General features: G+C 45.4%; 1 protein-coding gene across 2 annotated transcripts; it reads left to right on the top strand.

Moving 5' to 3' along the window:
- Window positions 1-3,998: 3,998 nt before the first annotated feature.
- On the top strand, window positions 3,999-23,586 carry HAO2 (hydroxyacid oxidase 2). Of its 2 annotated transcripts, none has more exons than XM_037135080.2 (8): window positions 3,999-4,141; window positions 11,752-11,890; window positions 13,593-13,744; window positions 15,389-15,672; window positions 16,829-17,038; window positions 18,619-18,777; window positions 19,105-19,174; window positions 23,516-23,586. In XM_037135080.2, the coding sequence occupies exons 2-8, from the start codon at window positions 11,760-11,762 to the stop codon at window positions 23,569-23,571; spliced, it is 1,062 nt and encodes a 353-aa protein (XP_036990975.2). In that variant the 5' UTR covers window positions 3,999-4,141; window positions 11,752-11,759; the 3' UTR covers window positions 23,572-23,586. The 2 variants fall into 2 exon arrangements, with proteins under 2 accessions (XP_036990975.2, XP_036990976.2); XM_037135081.2 differs by having other exon boundaries at window positions 20,034-23,586.
- The last annotated feature ends 802 nt before the right edge of the window (window positions 23,587-24,388 follow it).

The raw sequence follows: 24,388 nt of genomic DNA, 5'->3' as shown, positions 1-24,388 counted from the left end.
TGTTCCTACCCCCAACTCACACCTGTGGGGGGGAGAGTTGAGGACATCTTATATGTCTCTCCAATATTCCTATACACTTTGAATTCTGAACACCATTCCCAATCATTTTTGCCCCCCCCCCGTTGGCTGCACCCTGTATCAGGAGTTCAAAGCTCATTGGACTTCAAGAATCAAGCAAGATGGATGACCCCGCAGCCCTGCAGGGCCCAGGACAGTCGAGAGTGTCCTCCATCGTGGGTGGTGGGTGACTGGGGCAATGTTTTCTGCCTGTGGAACCACATTTGTTCCCTAAGAAGCTGGGCCACGACTGCTCTGACGGGACTGACCCGTCATTTCTCTGCCCTCAGACTAAGAAGGCGCCCTGTTCAACCGGCACCCCGTGCCCCCCTGAACAAGACCAACACCTGCTTTCAAGCCCATCCTGCAGCGACACCCACCCAGCCCGCTGGGACTGCCCCATAGAGCCCGGTACCTGCTCCAAGGCTGGGCCCAACATGAACCCATTCTGATGCTGCAGGATCCCATCTGCCTGTGCCCCACTGAGGTTCATTCACTTCGGCCAGGCACTGACACCAGACAGTGACGGCTGACTCTGTGGTGTGTCACTGAGGAAGACAGGGGGATCCTTAGCTTAGTGACCCTTCAGATTCAAAAGGTAGCCAGGGTGGGAATGAATTCAAACTTGAGAATCTAATATGGGAACTTCCTGTGTTCTTCCACCAGCACCTTGTCAATAGTAACTCATTTGCTTCTTATTAGCTTGTCGGAGATGTTATGGGGAAACGAAGGCACAGAGAAAGTGAGGAGCCTGTGGAAGTCAGTGAGGGGCTGCAGGCCTGAGCTCAGGCGACGATGTCCCCGTGTCTGTGTTCTTCGTGCCACACCGTACTGTCTCCTGGAAGGAGGGATCCGGTCCAGGATTGGAAATGGCTGGGAGAGTCTGGCTCAGGAGACTGCTAACAGCCAGGTGGCAGGAGAGCTGGCACTACAGGCCGATTGTGGAGGGGTAAGAAATGTCCAAAGGTATTTCCAGATCCCAGAGTAAGGCCAATTCGAAAGAATGTCTGAGGTAACAGTGCCATCTAGTGGCAAAATTTCAGGTAGCAATTAGCTTCCATGCAAAGATGGAATGAACCTTGAGAAGGGACCGTATCACGAGTCAGCAGGGAAGTTACCCATTTTCCCTCCACGCACAGATTCTAAAACACAGGCATATCCCACTGGCATGTCCTTGAAGTAGCCCTCAGTTTCTACACGCCACTGAGTGAATGGTGGCTGCAGGTAGGTTCTAATTCCAGTTCCGCTCATTACTGCCACACGCTACGGCAAGTTCATCCACTTCATTTTCTCTTCTGAAAAATGGGGAAAATAGTATCTGCCCCTACAGGTGTTGTGAAGGTCAAGTAAAATAACGCATGCAGCATGCCAGACATATCACAAGCATTTAACAAGTGTTGGTGGTTGCTGCAGTCCTGAGGAGCTGTGATGGAGCTGGCACCGGAGCCAGAGGGGAGACCTGGACACATTAGCCATTAACTAGTGACCTTTAGTGAACCTGTCACAGGGCTGTTCTTGGGGAATTCTTTTTTTGTTTTACATGCTGTCTTAGGTTTGCTTTTCTCAGGCTTCTGCCTACATTGCTGAGACATCTCTCCACTCAAAAATATTAGTGGTTCCAGAAAACCCTGGATATCCAAAGCAGTTTTAAGAAGGAACACAGTTAGAGATATTACGCTGCCTGATATCAAAGTATGCTGAAGGCAATAGTGGTGGAAACCAAACGACATGGCAAAGAACAGATACACGGGTCAAGGGAACAGAATAGAGAGCCCAGAAATAAACTCATGCCTGTATGGTCAATTCATCTAAGGAGGCAAGATTATACAATAGGGTGAAGGTAGTCTATTCAATCAATGATGTTGGGAAAACAGGACAGTCACATGCAAAACTATGGAACTGGGCCATTTTCTTACACCATAATATACAAGAATAAACTCAAAATGGATTACAGACTTAAAGGTAAGACCTGAACCATAAATGGGCTAGAAGAAAACATGGGCAGTAAACTCCACGATATTTCTCTTAGCAATATTTTTTCTGAATATGTCTCCCCAGGCAAGGAAATAAAAGAAAAAATAAATCGACTACATCAAATTTTAAAGTTTTTGCAAAGCAAAGAAAACCATCAACAAAATGAAAAGGCAGCTTACTGAATGGGAGAAGATATTCACCATTAATACACCTGATAAGGGGTTAATACCTACAAGTACAGCATTCATACAACTCGACACCAACAAAAATCTGATTAAAAAATAAACAGATCTGAGTAGTCATTTCTCCAAAGAGGACATGCAGACGACCCACAGATGCATGTATAGAAGGTCACCATCACTTGTCATCAGAGGGATGCAAATTAAAATGGCAATATCACCTCACACCTGTCAGGATGGCTGCCATCAATAAATGAAGAACGTGGAGAAAAGAGGACCCTCGTGTACTGTTGGTGGGAATGCAGACTGGTGCAGCCACTGTGGGAAACAGGATGGAGTTTCCTCCAAAAAGCAATAATAAAACTACCATACGATCCAGCAATTCCCATCCAAAGAAATCTAAAACGCTAACTTGAAAAGATACATGCACCCCCATTTTCACTGAAGCATTATTGACAATAACCAAGATATGGAAGCAACTTAAGTGTCCTTCAGTAGATGAGTGGATAAAGAAGAAATGGTACATATATACAATGGCTATTCAGCCATAAAAAGAATCAAATTTTGCCATTTGCGACAACATGGATGGACCTGGGGTGTTAGGCTAAATGAAATGTCAGATGGAGAAAGATAAACACCATATGAGTTCACTTATACATGGAATCTAAAAAACAAAATCAACAAGCAGAAATGAACCTGTAGTTACAGAGAAGAATTGATGGTTGCCAGATGGGAGGGGCACTGGGGGTGGGTGAAAATGTAAAGGGATTCTTAAGAAGTGCAAACTGCCAGTTATAAAAATAACCGTGGGAACAGAAAGTACAGCACAGGGAATCCCGGCAGTAATATTGTAATAATCGATGTCAGATACTAGACTCATCAGGGTGCTCACTTTGTAACTTATACAAGTGTCTAATGGCTATCTTGTGTATCTGAAACTAATATGATGTCAATGTTAATTATAAAATAAATTAATAATACATTTAAAAAGCGAGTTTTTACCAGAATCCACAGACATCTTGTAACACACTCCCCTCAAGGTGTCCAGCGCTCCTTGGCTCCCCATCCCCTCCAGCTTTCTCAGTGAGGCCTTCATTTTAGAGCACCTAAACCAGTGAAAAATAATTTGAATATTTAAAAAAAGCCCTGGCTGGTGTGGCTAGTGGATTGAGTGCCAGCTTGCAAACCAAAGGGTCACTGGTTCGATTCCTAGTCAGGGCCCATGCCTGGGCTGTGGGCCAGGTCCCCAGTAGGGGGCACGTGAGAGGCAACCACACACTGATGTTTCTCTCCTCCTTCCCTTCCCCTCTGTCTAAAACTAAAAAATTAAATTAATAAATTTTTAAGTTAATAAAAATAATAAGTGGTCGTTCAGCCTAACACACGTCATCTCTGTCAGTCCAGGGAGGCTCCAAAGAGCATGCCCCTCAGCCCATCCCAGCTGGGCCCCCTCTGCCCTCAGCCCACCGGCTCCCAGGAGGTGACGGCCCCTCACTCGACCCCTGTGCACCTCCCCAGAGGGTCTGTCCTGGACACCACAGGGGCTTTTTAATTCTCTGACAGGACCTGAAATCACCTACTTCCCCTCTAATCATCTTGGAAGAATTGGGAAAATACGGGTTTGAGAGCAAATAAGCAACTATTTTACTTTGAAGTTTCATTTTGTAATGAACTTCACTTACATCTGAGGTAACTTTGCCAAACACAAAGTTCATTTCCAAATTAACCTTGCTCTGGCCTAGTTGCTCATTTACTTCTAAAGCTGAATATCGTTCCCATTAAAAGATTAACTTTCAGCCTTGAACCTCTCCTGTGTACGTGAGGTCGTGGTTAGTGACTTATTCTTTCCTGCCACAGCCAGCCGCGAGCCAGGCTTCCAGTGGCTGCCTCGAGACACCACTTTGGCCAGTCCGGGAGGACGCTGAAATCAGGTTTGTGGTTGGGTGTCTTCCGTGGGCTTAGAACTGGGGAAGGAGATGTGGCGGGTGGGGTGAGAACCGAGGCCAGACCCTGTATGAGGCTCCATGGCTGCTCACTGAGAATTTATAAGGTGACAGAGAGGAGTCACGTTGACAGGACAGGACCAACCAAGGGAGGCTTCCCTTCAAAGTCGTTCCAGACAGAGGAGGTTTGTTTACTTCAATCAAGTCTTAGAACCACCTGGTAGAATACTGGCCCTTAGGAACAAGGGTCAAAATATGTTCACTTGAAAGGGTTCTGGAAAATCTGAAAGATGCAGTCCCTGCCCTCGGGGGTGTACTTTATACACCTACCTGTGCGTCCTGGCCGTGGGCAGAGGAACACACTGATGTGGCCGCTGCTTCTAATCGGCAAAGGAGACAGCAAACGCACAACTACCAACAACTGAACCTAAAAAACAAAAGCCAAGCAAACAACTAGACCAGGAACAGAATCACAGAAATGGAGATCACACGGAGGGGTATCAGCGGGGAGGGGGGACCATGTGGGGAAAAGGTACAGGGAATAAGCATAATTGGTAGGCGTAACATAGACAGGGGGAGGTTAAGAATAGTACAGAAAATGGAAAGGCCAAAGAACTTATGCGTACAACCCATGGACATGAGCTAAGGTGTGGGGGATACTGCTGGGAAGAGGGGTGCAGGGCCTAGGTAGACTAAAGGGAAGAAAAAAATTGGGGCGACTGTAATATCATAATCCATAAAATACAGTTTTTTTTAAAGGCAAAGGAGTTAATGCTTCATAAACAATCAAGCAGGGGTAGTCTCTCTGGGGGATGAGCTTGTCTGGAACTAGGTACCAACAGTTACTGTGACTGTGATCAGGTCAGGTTGAACCTGTGAATCAAGCTCTGGAGAACTACCCCAGAACAGTCATCAAGTCCTGGTGGTGCTGGTGTTGTCGACAGAAGAGTATCCAAACTTGCAGAGAGTTTTTTTTTTAAATAAAAATATTTATTTGAGCCAAACAGAGGATACACTTGGAAACAAGATCTCAATAGATAGAGAAAAATGCTTCTCAGAAGTTTACAGCTTTTTAATGCATTTGGGATTAAGGAGGAACATGGATGCGAGATCACACAAAGGTGGGAGACAGCACAGTGGGAATGAGGTTATAGAATAGGGAGCAACATTACCTGCTTACTCCTGAGAAGGGCATTTCAAAGGTGTGCTAACCTAAACGCTCGGCAACAGTGGACAAGGCTTGCAGACGACAAAGGGAAACTTTTTACTAAAGGAGTTACATGCCTTGGGCATGACTGCCCTCCATGACCTCCCAAGTGAGGAATTTAGGACCACATCACCTAAAAGTGAGGTTGCTTTTTGTAGAATCTCTTTTTCATCCGCATTATAAAGACAGACAAATGGATCGATAAAACCAACAGAGAGTCTAGAAATAGGATCGAAGGAAAAATAACCTTTTGGGATCTACCTCCTAACGAGAAACAAAACTAATAAAGTCTTTACTCTTTTTTTAAAAAGATTCTATTTATTTATTTTTAGAGAGAAGGGAAGGAGAAAGAGAGAGAAACAGCAATGTGTGGTTGCCTCTCACACGCTCCCTACTGGGGACCTGGCCTGCACCCCAGGCATGTGCTCGCTCAATGCACTGAGCTACACTAGCCAGAGCTAAAGTCTTTACTCTTAATCACTAGGCTATTCTGCATTTTCCAAGATCCTTTGACTTTTTATAAGATCTCCATGAGATAGCCTCATTTTATAAGTAGGTGAGACTTGGAGCTTCTCTAGACTATGTGGAGCAGAACATCATCTGTAGGATACCATTTAAGAAATGATGGAAATGTCCCCAAATTCCTGCAAGATTCCCCACAGAAAAGGATGCCTGTGATGGTCTAGATCATAGCAACTAACAGAGAATGCACTGCTGAAATCCGTCATCTCCTTTAACCGTAAGTTCCTTGTGAGCAGACACTGATATCACGTAAGTTTTTTCTTTCATAATCCAATGTCCACACACACCTGGAGCTCTGTCACCGCACTGCTGCAGCACGAGGAAGGTGGCGGGGTCACCTCTCCAGACTCCAACTGGCCCACAATTAACACGTCACTTCCATTCCTAGTGGGAGACCAGAACTAATCGCATAATCCTGCTTATCTTTCCTTGACAAGGAAATATCAGGAAGCACATGATAAGCCGTAAGTGCCTCGCCTTCCTGGACGATAGTGTGTACTCAGTAAACCTTGTTGGGTAAACTCATGACGCAATCTGACACAAAGTTAAAATTATACTAGCCCAGAATTATTCAAATTACTCAAAGCACTCAAATTGCTCCAAGTTACAAGCTCAGGAGAGTCTCTTTTCTTGGCTCCATGGACCGCCTCAGCTACTCATGCCTTACGGACTCGGGAATACCATCTGAAGTAGTTGCCATAGACAGGAGTGCCAGGACAAAGGCAAAGACAGACAGCTCCATCTCACAGCTGCCTTTCTCCACCCCACCTGCTCTGTCCTTTCCCCCTCTCCTGCTGCCTCTGTGAGTGCCACTGCTAGAGAGAGCTACCCCCATGGGACCTGGGTCAGTAGTGAAAGAATGGGGCCCAGAGCACATTCTGAATCTTTGTGTTGTTGCTGACAGGTGCCCTCCATCCTTTGTGAGCAAATGGGGAGGCTGGGACGGTGATCTCCACTCAGGACACCTTTCCCAAAGGACTAGGTTTTGTGAGAATTGGCCAAGCTCACTTTATGTAGTCCCTCCAACCCTACGGCACAGAGACCTAAATCTCCTAAGGTACTACTGGTACTCCGTACCGGGTCAAATAGCTCCAAAACAAGTCAGAAGGGTTTCCGGTCAGGCTTGGCCATTCTTGTCATGTGAGTTTGGATTATTCACTTGGGTTCTCTGCGTTTCCATTTTTTCATCTATAAAATAGGTCTTAGGTACATCTACTCTTTGATTGCCCTTTATTGACCAGGTTATTGTGATCACCAAAGGGAACGCTAGATGGAAGAGTGCTTTGTAGACCGATTTGAATGTGTCATTGTTTATGACCAGCTAAATAATGAAACCTTCAAATTCTCTCATTGAGTTATGGTTTTTCTAAGGGAAGGGAGCAAAGCCGTGCATTTTAAATGCCAACTCTCCCTCTAAACCACACTCTGCTGCACACGTTTGGTTCTTTTCATGATGCTTCAGAGTCAGGCCATGGGAGTCAGAACATGTACTTGACATATGTGGGTGAGCAAAGTATGCAGTGTGGAGCATAATATTTGTGTTTGAAGGTTATCGAGGGTTGCAAAATGAATGTAGGTGAAACAATGTACACAGCACTTGATAAATGGTTGCAATTTTATTGTTATTATTATTAAGGAGCTATCCTGCTGTCTCTAGGGGTCCTTGTGTAATCAAGTTATTCCACTGCCCAGTAGAATAAGGGAATCCCCAACCTTTCAAAACACCATGGGAGCATACAGGTCCATGTCTCCCAGCATGCCTTGCACAGCCTCTGCACCCCATAGAAAGCACACAATTTGCAATATGACTATGTCCTAAAACTCTACTCAGAAGTCTCATGTTTAGAATTCAGTACACATTTTCCCATAGAAAAAAATGCTTTTAAAAGAATGGTTGGATTCCCGGGTAACTGAAAATAGCCAGAATTCTTAAAAAGATACCAATATAAATCATATGAATCATATGAAATGTTCAAAAGAAAATAACTTAGGTGAGCGGGGGGAGGGATTGGAACAACTATAATAGCATAAACAATAAAATATTTTAAAAAGAAGAAACTTTGCTTTTAAGGAAATCCAAAAAAAATCTAGTTAAAAAAACTTATTATCTATCTAAGGGCATTAGATCAAATAGCAATATTGCGAAAGCAAAGTCTGCCTTGAGATGCCTTCCAGCCCTGGTCCACGTCCTTGCCCCTTTCCTTGGTCAGGAAAAACTATTTGAACCTCAACTTGTAAGCAACAGATAACACTGAGTGTCCTTGCTCTTTACTTTTAGACTCCTTATCATTACGGGTATGCTACTTATACCTCATCAATTGCTTACTGTGACGCCAAAGGCCTAAACAGATTGCAGGAGCTTAAGTGAGCTAAAATTCTTAGTTTACAAGAGACTTTTATCCTTTCCTCTCTTCTCTCTTCCTCTTGGGCAGTTGGGGTAGAGGAGAGAAAAAGAATGGAGATCAAATACAAGCAAGACATTAGATAACCTGGATCCTCCCTTTAACATCTGGTAGCTTTAAATCTTGCATGGATCAAACTGAAATATGTAAAATCATCTAGAGCTAAGTCTCCCTCCCAAACTTAGGAAAAACTTTGAATGACATGGTTGTCACGCTCTTCAACTCTCAGCCTTGTCTTGGAACTCTAATAAAAATAATGGACTCGATACTCCACTAAGCTTCACACAGACCATGAAAAAAATATATATGCACCATGACTGTATTTTAGCCCTATGAAATTTTCTTAAATTTGACACAAGTAATTTATGTGAACCAACTATTTGGCTGTGCACCATGAAATTGAAATTGAAGAACATCTATCTTTAGAGGCTACCAGAAGACACCACTCTGGGCTTTCCTCTGTAATCATTTACTGCCTCTTTCTCTTCAAATGCTGAGGGTGTGGCGGAGAGAGAGACTGAGTTGCCATTACTTTCTGTCTACTTCCCAGAGAAGTGTATAGAAAAGGAAATAGTAGATAGAAGTGTACTAAAATGGTGTTTGTTATATATAAGGATGCTAGGTTATTTCATTTTCAAGCGGCTTTCAGATCATATAATTCACACTATTCCAGGCAAGTAATTCTGAGTGCATCTGAGCCATTTTTCTTGGATTAGACACACATATTGTTGAGTTTCAATACTAGAAATCTGCAGAAGGACATTTCTGTGGGGATTGGTTGAGACACTGGGAGGTGTGTCAACATAAAAAATGCCCAAACCCGTAGAGAATGTTTGTAAGAGTTTCTCTGAGCCAAACTGATTATATGTGTGAGGGAACAAGATTTCAAATGCTCCAGAGAACAGTTTTGCTGTTCCTTTTGTGCATTTGAAAGTAAGGAGGGGACCTAATTACATGAAGATGGGAGTTAACTCTTGCAGATGGTTACCTCTTAGAAGAGGTGATCTGAAAGGGAGGTTCACACATTAAAAGGAGGGTTTTTATTACTAAATTCATTGGGGTGACACTGGCTTATAGAATCAGGTTTGGAAGGGGGAATTTTAGCAGTGTGTTAACTTAGATGCACATTAAAAACAGACAGGATTGGCTTAAGGCAAAGATGAGCCTTTTGCTAAAGAAGTTATATGACTAGGATGTGACTACCCACCATGACCTTTCCAGCTAGGAATTTATGATCACATCACCCTGTGAGGTTACTTTCCATAGAAACACTTTTTCTCATCCACAGTTGAAACCTGTTGGAGAATTCTCACCCAAAAAGGCAGAGATGACAGATAGGAGAATGTTAAATTGAAGTAACGAGCGTTGATGAACAGCCACTCGGTGCTACCCACTGTCCTCACACTTGGGGATACAAGGTGTGCTGCGGGTCCCAGGTTCAGTGACTCACTAGGAAGACAGCATGTCTTGGAGGCTACGAGTTATTACAGTGAAAGCGTGTACCGCAAAATTAGCAAAGGGAAAAGGCTCACAGGGCAAAGTCTTGAAGGAAACCAGGGTATAAGTGTCCACGAGTTTCTCCCCATGGAATTACACAGGATGCACTTCATCCCTGTAGCAAAGAGTGGCGACCACACCTGTGCAACTTCCATCTGCCAGGGAAGTTCATTTCAGAGACTAAGTGCCCAGGGTGGTTGGGGTATGGGGGGTGGTCATACAGACACCCTCTGTCTGACCCAAACCAAAATTCTAGACTCTCCGAGGGAGCACAGATGTTCAGCATAAACCACACTGTTTGCACAACGAGTTGAGACACAGCAAGCCAGTCTTATCAGGAAATGGTAAGCACCTTCCTGATATCCAAGCTCCCAGGCTCCAGCCCAAGGCCGACCTTGCAGGCAGGCTGTTTGTGCAATAGCTTGCCTAGGCTGCTGTGTTAACTCTTTCTTGCACACAGAGATTGAGATGTGATTGCAATGCAGTTGGATAAACTCAATGGTTAATTAATTCATTCGACTAAAGTTACTGAGCCCTTAAATCATGGGGTAGGAAGGAGATAAATTAAACAGGGTCGTTGTACTTTGTCAGACTCAACTCAGCACCTCAACAGCTCCCTGCCCACCCACTGACAAGGTGAGCTGCCTAGAAAAGCCTCCGTGGCTGTGCTCCAAATTCCCCTCCTCACCTCCATCTGGAACCCACTGCACTTCCCAGGGGCTCTGTTCTCTGCCTGTCACATAATTTCTTTCTGCTTAGCTCCCGAGGTGTTTGGGCTACTTCTCTCTTTGATTTGACTAGATTCTGACCCAGCCCCTGATGCTCTCAGACCAGCTCTGCCTCATCCCTACCCACCACCAGAACTCCCAGGTCTCATCTGGCCTCTGTGGCCTCTCACCCAGTAGAGGAGCTGCCCCATTTGTGTTTGAAGCCCTAGTTCCCAGAGCTTATCTTCAGCCCTCAGTGATGTCAAAGTCACACGGTTTCTACTCCGAGCCTTTGGCTCCTGGGAACCCTGTTGCCAACCGCTGGGGAGATGCCCAGAGAGGAACCACGGATCCATCAACCCTTCCTGGTGGAGCCTTCTCACGTAAGAGCTCCACACACCGTGCCTCACTGCCACCCGAGCCTTTAGCTTCTCTGTGGCTACTGTCCCCCCGGCCCTCTTCCCTTCCAGAAGGATTCACCCCCAAGCCCTGCCCTCTTTCCTCTTTCAAAAGGATCAGCTCCAGGTTTTCAGGGTTCCGAGTGGGGTGGGGAAAAGTGGAGGTAATACATTGTTTATCTGGTCTCAAAATTAGCAACATGTTCAATGACCCAGTCCAGGAGTTGAAAAAAAGCCACCTTCCTCCCTGATATCAACCACAGCTCCAGGCAGTCCAGACATCAGTCCCTAGACACTTCCAGATATTAATATCGGTTCATCCCGATTTTCCTGGCCTGCTGGGCCTCTTCCCCAAAAGGCACAGAGGTATGAAACAGCCCTCTGACCCATTCAGAGTGACTCAAATAACCAGGAAAAACCATCGAGAAATGAAACCGGTGAGACAGGGGCCAGGTCCTGGGAAGCCATAAATGCCATGTCATGAGCACCTGAAAGGTGTGACATTTTAGAAAAGTCCTGGGCAGCTGGAGGCAGATGAGCTGTAGAGTGAATCCAGAGGCTAAGAGACAAAGGTAAGACATTTTTTGAAGTAATCTGATAAACTGTGGCAGGGCCTCAACTAGATCTGAAGCAGTGGGCTTAGAGATGAGGGGACACACAAGAAGAATACCAGAAGGCGTTGGGGGCAGGGGGTGGAGGAGTGCGGTGTGCAGGACTCCCTGCAGGCCTGCTGGCGTTCACAGCTTCGGCAGCATCTCCACTGAGATAAGAACGCAGGGGTTAGTGATGGATCCCAACAGCTTCCTGCTGCAAATGCCTTCACTCTGTCCTCTCCCTCTGAGATGTTTTTGGTTTTCCTTTGAAGGTCCAGAAATGCCCATGGTGTGTTTGACAGACTTTGAGGCCCGTGCGCGGAAGCGTCTGTCCAAGTCAACTTGGGATTACATTGAAGGAGCAGCCGGGGAAGGCCTCACCAAGGATTACAACATCGCAGCGTTCAAAAAGTGTGACCTTCTGTAACCTTTCTGTTGTTAAACCCCGGTGCACTGGTTCAGAGCTCCTTGGAAGGGCCCAGTCCTGGTTTCTGCCAGCAAAGAACACAGAGAACTCAGATATAATAGTGGTTTCTGTGTTGCTGTTTGGGGTTTGGGCGTATTTGGGGGGTGCAGATAGCTGGGGAGAGGATGGTTGGAGAGAATTTATCTTAGTGCCTCCACAAAACTGGCATGAGTGAGTCACCCTCTGCCCCTGCAGTTCAGCAACTTGGCCTCCTGGGAAGATGAGATAAGAACCTAAAGGTCACCGGTCACTTGGGCAGGGTGGAGAGCCCGCTGCATGGACCTGAATTTCTTGAGTTCTTAAAGCTTCTGGCTTGGAAGAGGGATGTTTGAAAGGAGAGAGAACTCAGGGTGGGAGGAAACATGGAGACGCAAGGAGGCTTAGCGAGGAAGGAAGACTGATTCCGGGGCAGAAGGGCTGGACTGCAGCAGGAGGGGCAGGGTACAGATCAGCAAAATCAGCGACCAGCAGCCCCCGGGCCAGGCGGGCCCACCACCATTTTGGGGGGATGGTGAACAAGCCAAGGGTGGTGGTTTTTTTCTCATAAAACAGTTGAAAAAGCCCAAAAGGAGAATAGTAACTTGTAACACACAAAAATTACGTGAAATTCAAATTTCGGTGTCTATAAGAAAAGTCTTATTAGAACATAGCTATGTTCCATCGATGGCCACTTTCACATTGCAACAGCAGAGCCGAGTAACTGTGACAAGGACGGCACAGTCCACAGAGCCTTAAACGCTGGCAGCCAGGCCCGTTTTAGACAGTTTGCTGACGCCCGTGATAGCGGGGCCCAGGACACACTGGAAAACTGGGCATGAAGTGAACGCTAGGTCTGAGTCTTCACACTTGTTTAGCTCTACGCTCCGAACTTCAATTGCTTCACTTCACTGTGTCTTCACAGGACTATTAGGAAGTGGGGATTCTTCCCCTCATTCCAGGGAGAAAGTAACTGAGCCTGTGTGACTTAGTTCACACAATCAGTGTTTCCAGAAAAATCTTCCTAAATGTGTGTACAGGAATAATAATATTTGGTGAAAGACAAGCATTTTTAGACTCTGAGGCTTAGAATCTGTTGGCTTTAACACGTTTTATATACTTGCCATTGGAAAATGTCCCTACCTTCTCCTAAAGCAGTATTTCAGACAAGCCTATAATGAACTGGCCTCTAGCAAGAATACCATGAACACTCCCTGCGCTTTGTGCTCTTTCTGTGACCTTTTCTTATCTTAGAGATTTGTTCTAACCTGAGAAGGAAGAGCCTGGAACTCTTAGCTTCTTATTTCTTCCTTTTCTGGTTTTTGTTCTGATGAATCAGAGGAGCACCCAAGTGCTGAGAGCCTGGTCTGGGTGGCAGTTTTTAGAGACAGACCTCCGAGGGAGCGAGGCAGGGGCAGGTGGGGGCCGCAAGTGCACTGGGAGGCGGGTTCCAGTGGAACAGGGGTTGGGAGAGGCTTCCTGGAGGAGGGGAGCGTCCAGCTGGTCTATGCTGCCTATTGGGCTACCAGCCAAGGGAGCGCTGCCAGAGGTTTCTGGGGACCCAATCTAGTCTCCCCCTGCACCAGGAATCGGGAGGTCCCAGCACCAGGCAGCGCCTCCTTGCTGGAGAGTAATCCCACCAATAGAAAACCCCTTTGTTGTCTAGCACAGAATCCGCCTCCGTCCCCGGTACCTGAAAGATGTGTCGCGGGTGGACACCCGGACCACCATCCAAGGGGAGGAGATCAGTGCCCCGATTTGCATCTCACCTACAGGTTTCCACTGCCTTGCTTGGCCAGATGGGGAGATGAGCACAGCCAGAGGTGAGAGCCCGCCGCACCTGAGGCCCCCTTCCCAGGGCGCTGCAGAGTGCAGCAGGTATCCTTTCTCGGGGCGGGCAGCTTCAGGGTTTCTCCAGAGAAGGAACCTGGGGACAGCGAATGGTTGGAATTAGGGATGGTGGGAAAGAAATGTTCAACCCTGTGTTTGCATAACATTTCACCTGATTGAGAAAATACCCATTTTCCATGATAAAGAATGGTTAGGGTGGAAGAGAGACTACTGATGAATAATAGGTGGATGCAAAACCCACTCCCCATGCCATCCTGCAGAAGGCGCTGGTCCCTCTGACTCACACTCTGTAGGGACAAGGATGCTCCGTGCGGCCCAGGAGGCAGGGCTCCCACTGACCCCTCATGGGGCTGAATGGTGAGTCTTTGAATGTAGGATGGGAGCAGAGGCATGGCTTTAAGTGTTAACACTTGGCCCCGGCAGGTGTTTTGTCCAAACGTCCCATCTTCCTGCTGTTCGATTGACCTTGTCATCTTATCTGACAGTTTCTTACTAAGTTATGCCTCCTTCCTAGTTGACCTCTCTCTCTGCCCCACCCCCATCCCACCGAAAATAATGAGAAGGAAAGGAAAGGGGTGAAGCAGGGCTGAAGATATTCTTGTGACTCCTTTGTAATCTTCACTCTAGGCCTAATCTGTTTTCTGCGAGTTTCCTTGGGGTCTTTTCCTTCAACTACGTGCTATAGGAAGCAATGAATTCAGCGATTCTAGAGCTGAAAGTGACATTCATCTGGGTTAGGAACCAAGTCTGGCTAGGTTGAAATATGAACTCCTCGTATGAATATGCCTACTCAGCTACATCTTCACGGTTGGATGTGTTGTGTTGTTTCAGACGTGGGGCTAATGAATGGGGTATCTCCTGTTGACATTAGGAGTCAAAACTATTAATTTTTGATTAGGTTCAAATGCTCTGCCCATGGGTTGTAGAATGGTAGTGACATTAACCTGCGGGAGAAGCCAGGTGAAAATGCATAAAGCAGGAAATGAGAAACATGCAGTGCAGAAGCAGTGTCGAGGTCATTGTCACCATCATCAAGATCCCTGCCACTAGCATTTGCATAGCATATCACTTCATAATATTAAAAATGCTTCCATATCTAGTATCTTACTTAATCTCCCAACAACCCTGTAAGAGGTATTATTATTATTCCCCCCAGTTCGCAAATGAGGAAAATGAGATTCAAGACCACACAGCTTAGAAATGGTAGAAATAACAACTTTCTACCTTCAGACCTCATGCTTTTTCCACTATAAACCTCAGCTTTTGCCGCCTTTAACACCCTTTTGCATCATCAATAAGTTCACTAGAAGCCCGTTGTCCTTTCTGACAACTGCAATGTGTCCAACACAGGTTGGGGCACTAAATGCCCTCTCTAGCTGGAAATACTTTTACATGGAGTACTGGGTTCAGAAGACAGGTTACAGAGGGGGACCCACACACCTTTAGGCCTCCCAGTCTGATCAAACGCTTCTATCCCCACCTCATAGAGAAGCACAAGGAACTTGAGCTTTATCTTCATTCCCAGGGCAAGTTGGCCAGAGGCAACACAGACTCCTTTGCACCCTAGTCTAGAACACACCTGCCCTCCAACCTGAGTTGTGTCACTTGCTTTGCAGCTGCCCAGGCAGCTGGCATCTGCTACATCACCAGCACATACTCCAGCTGTACCCTCGAAGACATCGTTGCTGCTGCCCCCAGAGGCTTCCGGTGGTTCCAACTCTACGTGCAGACAGATCGGCAGCTAAACAAACAGCTGATCCAGAAGGTAGAATCCTTGGGATTCAGAGCTCTAGTAATCACTGTGGACGTGCCCAAACTGGGCAACAGGAGACAAGACATTCGAAACCAATTGGACTTGAAGGCGAATTTATTGCTAAAGGATTTTCGATCACTTACGGAGGTAGGAAAGCTACTGGGTCCAATGGGCAGGCATCGCAGAAGGCAAATTTCCTTCTCCGGCTCCTCCCTTTGTTCTTTCCGCAAGAATCCACTGAGCGCCTGCACTGTGCCAGACACTGGGGATGCAGTCGTTCAAAAATCAGATCTGGTTCCTGCTTCCCAGAGCTTCTGACAAACTGAATATAAGAGAAAATGTTCTCACTCCAGGAGCTGTCCGATCTGTCACCAGAAGTGTTCTGGCCAGGCTTGAGTGCTGAGAAATGAGAAAGCTATAGAAAGGATTTTGCATGTATGACAGTAAACTAGACAAGTTCTCACAACGTTTTCTACTTTATGGCATACTTAGAAAATGATCATTTTGGATGGCACACTTAGATGAACCGACCCTCTCATGGGGATGCTCTGGAGCACCGGGGTACTGACACATTTGTTTGGAATCTCTGAACTAGATTTGCAAAGGGTGCTTCACCCATTAAAATCCTACATTCAGATGGGATGGAGGGCCCCAGAGAGACAAAGTCATGGTGAAGCGGCCATTCCTTGGCTACAGTAGAGATAGTGATACCAGACTTTTCGGTCAATGGGCAGCTGTGATATCCAGCCAAGAGATACTCAACAGTTTGATCTCATTAAGTTATATACAACTTGACCTTGAGGTTTTCAGGAACCTTTATCTCAGATTCCAGAAATGAATGGATGTTTGGTGTCCATGGTGAGTCAAGGGTCAATATTGCAGAATATCTGATTTAGGATTATTGAAGTATTGCTTAGTTCTTACTACCCTATGCATATCTTGACTCTAATACATTACATTGGCCCATAAATAATAAATGCTTTTGCCTACCCACTTCACTTACTAAACTCTGAGTTCTCTCAACGTAGAGACTGTGTCTTAGCTGCCTTTGTATCCACAGATCCTGGCATAAAGATTGAACAGGGACACAATGAATGGTTCATTAATAAGCAAATGAAGTAGAAATTATTTTTGTTAAGAAAGGAAGCTAGAAGTAGGATCAATTTTTGTAGCTCCTTTTTTCAAGCTTAGAAATGTTTCTTTTCATGTATCATTCTCTGGCTCCCTAAATGTGCCTCATCTTTGGAATGAATCAAGCGGTCTCAAGGAGTTCAGGACTAAGGTTCTTTTTTATCCCCCACAGAGAAATCCAGCACCTCATCTGCACATGCTTCCCATTGACTCAGCCTTCTGCTGGGACGATCTCTCCTGGGTCCAAAGCATAACTCAATTGCCCATTATCCTTAAAGGGATCTTGACAAAAGAGGATGCAGAGTTAGCCTTGAAGCACAAAGTGCACGGCATCATTGTTTCCAACCATGGTGGAAGGCAGCTTGATGATGTCCCTGCTTCTGTAAGTAGGATGACCCCAGAGAGGGTATGTTCGTGAGGGGAGTATGTGTGTGCGTTTGTGAACGGGGTGTGTGTGTGTGTCTACAGCAAGGTACTCTGGACAGTTTGGTGCACACGGCCCTCTCTCTTACCACATATGTTGGTATATACATGTAAATTTTAAGAATTTTTAATCATTAATAATAGCCTAGTGTGCACCAGGCTATTTTTACACACTTTACATTTAGCATCTCTAAAGCTTACAGCAGTTCTGCAAGATGGGTATTATCCCCACATTACAGATGGGGATCCTGGAGTGAATTGATGTTAAGTAACTTTTCCAGTTGACACAGTAAGTAATTAAGGTGGGATTGATATTAGAGGTGTTTCAGAAGCACCAGGTCTCCTGCCTTCTGGAAGAAGCATTCAGCTGGAAGGTCACCTGTCTGCATGGGTGGTCACCTCGTATTTTCTCATATGACACAACCCAGGAAGGAACAGTGTATCACTGAAGCTAATAAACAACCATCTTTCACAACACAACTTTAATATGACCAGTGAATCCTTTGGTAAAAATTTATGACACGGTTATTTTTCCTGTAATGTGAATTTATGTCCATTAGAGATAAGAATTTGAGGAAAGAAAATGAAGAGAGAGGCAGGGAAAGGATCTTTAAGTAGGAATTAATTGTTGATTTATTTTCATGAAGATACATACTTTCAACATATACATTTTCATGAATTTCAGGACTCTTCTATTGTTGCTTGACTAATTTTAAGAAAGGAAAGTGGACTGTTTCCTATTAAGTTTTTTTGTTTTTTTATTATATGTGTAAAACATGTGCGCTGTAGTTAAATTATAAAATATATAAAAGCAAAAAATAAGATAAAAATTAGCCCTATTTTAATCACTATTATTAATGTCAATATTTTGGGATTATGTTTATCAACTTCATAATAGAAATTTAACATTTTAGGTTTGAGAAATGATGCATAATATTTTGTAATTTTTTCTTTTTCCTTATAAATATACTAAGGGCATTATATTATTTCAATTATATGTGCTCCTCTTAATTTTAATGATGTGTAGTATGAATGAACAATTTATTATTTTTAAATTTACTTTTCAGTTACAGTTGAGATACAATATTATGTTAGTTTCGGGTGCACAGCATAGTGATAAGGCCTTTATGTACCTTATGAAGTGATCACCTGATTAAGTCTAGTAACTGTCCAACACTGTACACAGTTATTCGAGTATTATTGACTGTCTTCCCTGTGCCGTACTCCTCATCCCTGTGACTGCTTTTATAACTGGCAATCTGTACTTCTTAACCATGAAAGGATGGTTTATATAACACACTTCCTTTTACTGAACACCTGGATCGTTTCTAAGCTTCTGCTGTGGTAAACAACACATCAGTGACCATCCTTAAAGCTTTAGCACTTTCTCAATTACTTCAGCAAAACAAATGCCAGGACATACAAAAGCCACCAGCTTGGACTTCCTGGGCCTCCCTGACGTGGAGGGGACACCCCTGTCCCACGATGCCCTAAAAGTCAAAATGGAAATTCTCAGGCAGCACATGTCCCTCCTTTCAGATCGACGCCTTGACGGAGGTGGTGGCTGCTGTGACAGGGAAGCTGGAAGTGTACCTGGATGGCGGGGTCCGAACTGGCAATGACGTGCTCAAGGCTCTGGCCCTTGGGGCCAAGTGCGTTTTCCTGGGGAGACCAGTCCTCTGGGGTCTTGCTTGCAAGGTGAGACCAAAATGAAGACCAACTGGGAGAAACCATGTTTCTCACTCATTTTTATGCCTTTTGCTTTCCTGTGGTTTAGCCCCAAAGCTTAACCATTTTTCGAGGTGCCACAGAGTCCTGAAGTGGGCCACACCTGGCCGCATCGCCACACTTCCTTGGCAGCTGCTGCAGATTTGCAGGAGCTCTCAGCCCTGCTTTTCCTCTTGGCGTTTCCTTATCTCCGACCTAGTCCTGACTTTGAAGATGCTGCCATCCCCGCCACCACGTCTCGGAGCACACATACAATTTATACTTGGCTCTAGGTCACAATGTTCCTTCCTCCCTCAGGGTGAACATGGTGTCGGGGAAGTTCTGAACATTTTAAAAGAGGAGTTCCACACTTCCATGGCCCTTACAGGTGCGTGCGTCCCATTCTTTTCCTGATTTGGAACTGAAAGCCGCAGGTCTAAGGAACCGGACTGGTGGCCCCTCCTTCCAGCCACCTCTCCCCAGCCCAGGGGTGACAGTAGAGATGGCCAGAAAGAACTGTCCCAAACAAAGATCCATCTTTGATACTTCTTAATCTGAAAAGATGGTTTCTATAACACACTTCCTGTTGTTGAACATTTGGATTGCTTCTAAGCTTCCTCTGTTGTGAACAAACACATCGGTGACCATCCTTAAAGCTTTAGCACTTTCTTGGTTACTTCTGTAAGACAAATGCCAGGAAATACAAAAGCCGCCTGCTCGGACTTCCTGGGCCTCACCTATGTGGAGGGGGCACCCCTGTCCCACGATTAAGATGTACAAAAGCAAATGTGATTCACACTCTGGGAGAGAGGGTCCCATGTTGCACCGGGCTGTTCAGAGGACATCAGGCTCATTGGATGTGGTTCTTAGTGTCGTTTTAAAGTGATATTCATGGACCACGACGAATCGAGAAATGATGTCAAAGAGGAAGCACAGAGGGGCCAGGGAGGGAGATACAGACAGGAGGAGAGAAGGGGAGGAGGGCCACTGTCCCCTGTAACCCCGGACAGACAGCAAGACAGACACGAGTGGTTCAGAGTTGCACGGATTTCAGTCAAAAGTGAAATTATTGTAAACTGTTGCTCATAAACACTTCTAAATTTTGAGCAAAGCCCAGAATCCTAATTGTCCCATAAAATAGTGGTTCTTTACTAATGATATTAGCTTTCCTCTTAATTAGCATTTAGTTTTGAGTTTTCAGTTTATATTTTTCTAATTCTAAGTGGCTCAATTCTAAATGACCCAAGGTCACCAAGCTCCACCATGAGGAAGAGGAGGACACCAGCGTGAACAGACGGCGTACTGGTGTCTTCTGGCCCTGGGCCGGGGGAGGGGGCGGGGCGTCTCCACCTGCGTGTCTGGGGATTCCCGGAGGTTGAAATGACTTGTCCTGTTCTCCAGATATTTTCTCCATTCTTGTAAAATGAGGTCTAAACCTTTTTTAACAATAGCCTGATTGGGGAATTCACAATAATAAAGCTTCATTATTCCCTCAAAAGTTAACATCTAATAACCCCTAAAGTGTAAATGGTACCGGAAACTCTATTTTTGAGATAGAGAGTGGAGAGGTTTTTCTGTAACCCCTTCAAAAAGGGGGTTAAGGAAAAGAGGAAGAAAAAGCAAGATTATGAGCACTTTCATGACTGAGATTTTGTACTCTTCTTCCTCCTAATTGCCCTACAATAGCAATGTATTGTTTTAAAGGTATTTTTTAAAAAGCAGTAATCACAACCAAACGTGGGCAGAGAAGGTGGTTCAGGGAGGAAGAGAAAGAGTAGGAAACCCAGGAGAAAGGGCAACCCCGGGCATCCTTCGAGAGACGCTGCCCCAGGGAAGACCTTCCCACTAGTCCCCTGGAGAGAAGGGATCTCCGATTTGGGGCCTGTGCTTTTGCTGGAACTCAGCAAAATACAAAATTATAGTGCACACCCCCAGACATTCCGCCGCGCCCCAGCCCTTCCCTGCACAATGCGGGCACCCGGGGGGTGATCGGTGGGCGTGGCTTCTCTCTCCTAATTGCCCTGGAAACGTGTGCTGCTTCCCTTCTGTCCCCGTGACATCACCGCCCCGGGAGGAGACCCCTTAACACTATTGCTGAAAACAGAGTACGTTTAAAAGTAATGTTTTTCCAACCATGAGACCAATTTCTTAAGTTTTTATATTCATAAAAAGGTTAAAAGTATGATTTATCTTAAAAAACAAAAACGTGCACATATAAATCATGTCAACACAAGGCCACAAAGACCTCACTAAGTCATCATCCCTTATCAAAGGACAAACAAGCAAAGCCATAGAGAATTTTTATAAAAATAGATTTGAGGCAAATAGAGGGTATGTCTGGACACAAGACAGATAACTGTTTGGTTCCACAGAGGGGACTGGTTCCACAGAGGGGACTGGTTCTGAGAAAGGTCGGGTTGGCAGTGTCAACGTAAGAAATGCTCGAACCTGTAGAGAATTGTATTTGAACCAAACCAAGGACAATTGCTGGGAAGCAAAATCTCAAAGAATTGAGAAAATGCTCCAGAAAATGGCAGTTTTCCCACTCGTTTTATACATCAGAATCGAAGGGGAAGAGGTCAGGGGTTCCATGAATCAAGGCAGGGAAATCTCTGGAATTAGATAAAAAGTAAAACAAAAGGACATGTCCTTCTTTTTTTTTACATTGGTGGGTACAGGATAGTTAGCAGTTAACATGATAATTATAACTGTGATGGGGTTCGTGGCTGCTGCCCTGGTGGGTGGTTGTGCTTTGAGAGGTCCAGAAAAAGGGAATTACTTTGACATTCCAAAGGTATGTTATCATAGATGCAAAAAAGACGCCAGACAGGCTTGGTTAAGGTAAAGACTGACCTCGGTTAGGGAACGTTACTGGCCTAGGACAGGACTACCTGCCATAAACTGCCTGCAGTAAGACAGTTCTGATCTCTGACCATCCTGTGTGGTTGCTTTGGCCTGTGAGTTTGCAAGGCCCGCCATGCAGCCTCCCCTGGGCTTGTCAGGTTAGGGTGTGGCCCGTTTTCACCTGCAGCAGCTTCTTTTATGGATTTGGAATTAAGGAGGGAAGGTTCCAGGAAGATGGGAGAAGTCAAGGCAGAGAATGGATTACAAAATAGTTCATAACACTCTGCTCTCTTGAGGGTGCTTGCTTCTGAATAAGAGGCACTGAGGCATTTCGAAGATGTGCTAACCTCAAAGCACGTTAGGGCTTGAAACCAGGGACAGGGCTTGCTTAGGGCAAAGGTAAACCTTTTACTAAAGAAGCTACATGGCTGGAGTATGATGACCCACCAAGACCCACCCAGTTAGAAATTTATAATCAGATCACCCTCTGTGAGGTTACTCTCCATAACCCACTTCCCTTTTTTGGTCTACAGTTTAAATATGATTTTTCCTACAATACATAGCCAAAGATTTGGGGAGGGGGCATCTCTTTGCTCCTTGAGTAAGTCCACCTACTGTGAAATCCCACTGCTCTCTCCCCTGGGGAAATCCACGGCTCTCAAGGTCACTGTCAGTACGGAGGAGAGCTGCCCATGGCTTCTGCTGGGTTAGTTCACTTTCCTGGTTACTTGGGCCCACTGTTTCTGTCCATTGCAATCGTCCTAGACATGAAAGTCAACTCTGTCCTCTGTTTCCGTTTTTAGGAAGACCCTCTTATGAGTTGTATTTTTGTAATACATTTTGCTGAAGTCATGTTTTGGGAGGCGAAGGTGCATGCATCAGGGAGGTGGAAAGAACTCCAGGGCAGTATTGCGCGTCCTGTTGTTGAATCCCAGCAGCCTTCTCATCGCCAGGGGCATTCCGCTGTCTCCCTGAGCCCACAGTCCTCCAGCCCATAGTCACTGCAGTCCCCCTTCCTCTCTCCTCTTTTCGCTTCTTACCTGAAGTTACTCTTCAATCCCTGGACCTAACCTCAGCCATGGTCCTAAATTTGCATTTTAATTGAGACCAGTCACTACAGCAGGGGGGTTCCTTTCCAGACCTTAGAAGGCAGCTGCTGTAGGAAATACCTCCCCCACTCCCCTGCTGTCCCTGAGTCACTTCCTCCGGGACAGATGCGCCCCACATCTCTGAGCCTTATCAAGACTGAGATAAAGATCAAGGGTATCTACTGTTTATCTACACATATATCACTTTTAAAATGCTAAAATGTTGTTTTTACATTTTTACCATGCCATTTTGACATGGCTGTCAAAAGGAGACCAGAGCACACCCCTCCCCCCCCCAAATAATTCCCAGCATAGTCTGAATGACATATTTCATTCTGGATACACAGCATTTTCTCAGGATGAGCCCCAGGCCAAGTCGAGGCTCGCTGTGACCAGATCACCCCGACCCGGGCTGGGTGGGTCTCTGGTGCTTCAGAGAAAGGAGCTTTTTATTTCTATTTTTAATTATGTTTTTTGCATTTACAATGCTTTATTTTTTTATTGTATTTTTTCCATTACCATTTAGTCCCCTTAGTCTTTTACCTTTTGCAACAATATGGAGAACTTCATGCTAAGCAAAATAAACCAGTCAGAGAAAGACAAATACCATATAATTTCACTTGTGGAATCTAATGAACAAACTGAACTAACAAGCGAACTAGAGGCAGACTCACAGATAGAGAGTGCTGGACAGCCAAGGTGGGTTGGGGGGCCGGGGAGCCGGTGGAGGGATTGAGCAAAAGGATAAAGGACCCCACAGGCATAGAACTGACCTTCTGGCTGTGTTGTTCTTTTAGGCTGCCGGTCGGTTGCTGAGATCAATAGGAACCTGATCCAGTTCTCCAGGTTTTAAAGAATGAGCTGACTACGGGAAGGCTGAAGTGGCCCACAGGAGGAGGGCCCCGTCGGAGTGCCGCGTGTGATGCTGTCCTGCCTCCACTGTCCCTTCCAGCAGCTCAGCCACTTCACCCTTGTGCTTCAGGCCCCAAACCCGCACCTCCCTCAAATGTTCCCTGCTCTTGCTTGCCTCACTGCTTTCTGCATGCTGCTCTCGGGCACGGAATCCCCCTCTGAAAGAAGGATCAATAATGACTGCAGTGCTAGTGGAGGACATTTTTGCATATCCTCCAGGAAACATCTTTGGACGTGTGCATTCTGGACGGAAGAACTATACATATAAAATATCCCCCAACAAAAATCAGACTCCTGTCTGTGGGTCATAGGGCAAAAACGTAGTTTCAAACACAGGCTTTTTCGGAGTCATGCGGATGAGGGACTAACAGTCAGGACTGCTATTGACAAACTGGTGCCTTAGGAACGTTTTTCAATATCACTGTTGTTTTCTTGTCCTCAGTGATCAAAAATAGAGATTATATTACCAAACTCACTAGGTTGGGAGAAAGATGAAATGAAATACCATTTGTAAAATTCAAAGCACAATGCTTCACACCTAGAAGTTTAAGAAAGAGTAGCTTCATTCCTCGTGTGAGGTGAATTCCTATTCATCTATTTGAAGACCTTGTTCAAATGTTGCCTGTTCTTACTCTGGCTACCTGCCAGATGCTCTCTACTGTACTGTGCACATCCAGTATCACAACCCTTACTGCAATGTGTCATATTTATTCATCTGCATGTCTCTCTCCACAAACAGACTGTGCATTATTTGTGGG

Source organism: Artibeus jamaicensis, unplaced genomic scaffold (genome assembly GCF_021234435.1).
Source record: "Artibeus jamaicensis isolate MK-2021 breed Jamaican fruit bat unplaced genomic scaffold, CSHL_Jam_final scaffold_1689, whole genome shotgun sequence".
Classification (NCBI taxonomy): domain Eukaryota; kingdom Metazoa; phylum Chordata; class Mammalia; order Chiroptera; family Phyllostomidae; genus Artibeus; species Artibeus jamaicensis.
This window is presented reverse-complemented; position numbering and strand designations above follow the sequence as displayed.

What these genes read in the sequence shown, in the direction of transcription:
- HAO2 (XM_037135080.2), top strand. Translation starts at nt 11,760, where the DNA reads ATGCCCATGGTGTGTTTGACAGACTTTGAGGCCCGTGCGCGGAAGCGT. An exon ending in GGAGATGAGCACAGCCAGAG is followed by an intron (nt 13,745 to 15,388) that starts GTGAGAGCCCGC and finishes CTTGCTTTGCAG; the next exon opens with CTGCCCAGGCAGCTGGCATC. An exon ending in ATTTTCGATCACTTACGGAG is followed by an intron (nt 15,673 to 16,828) that starts GTAGGAAAGCTA and finishes TATCCCCCACAG; the next exon opens with AGAAATCCAGCACCTCATCT.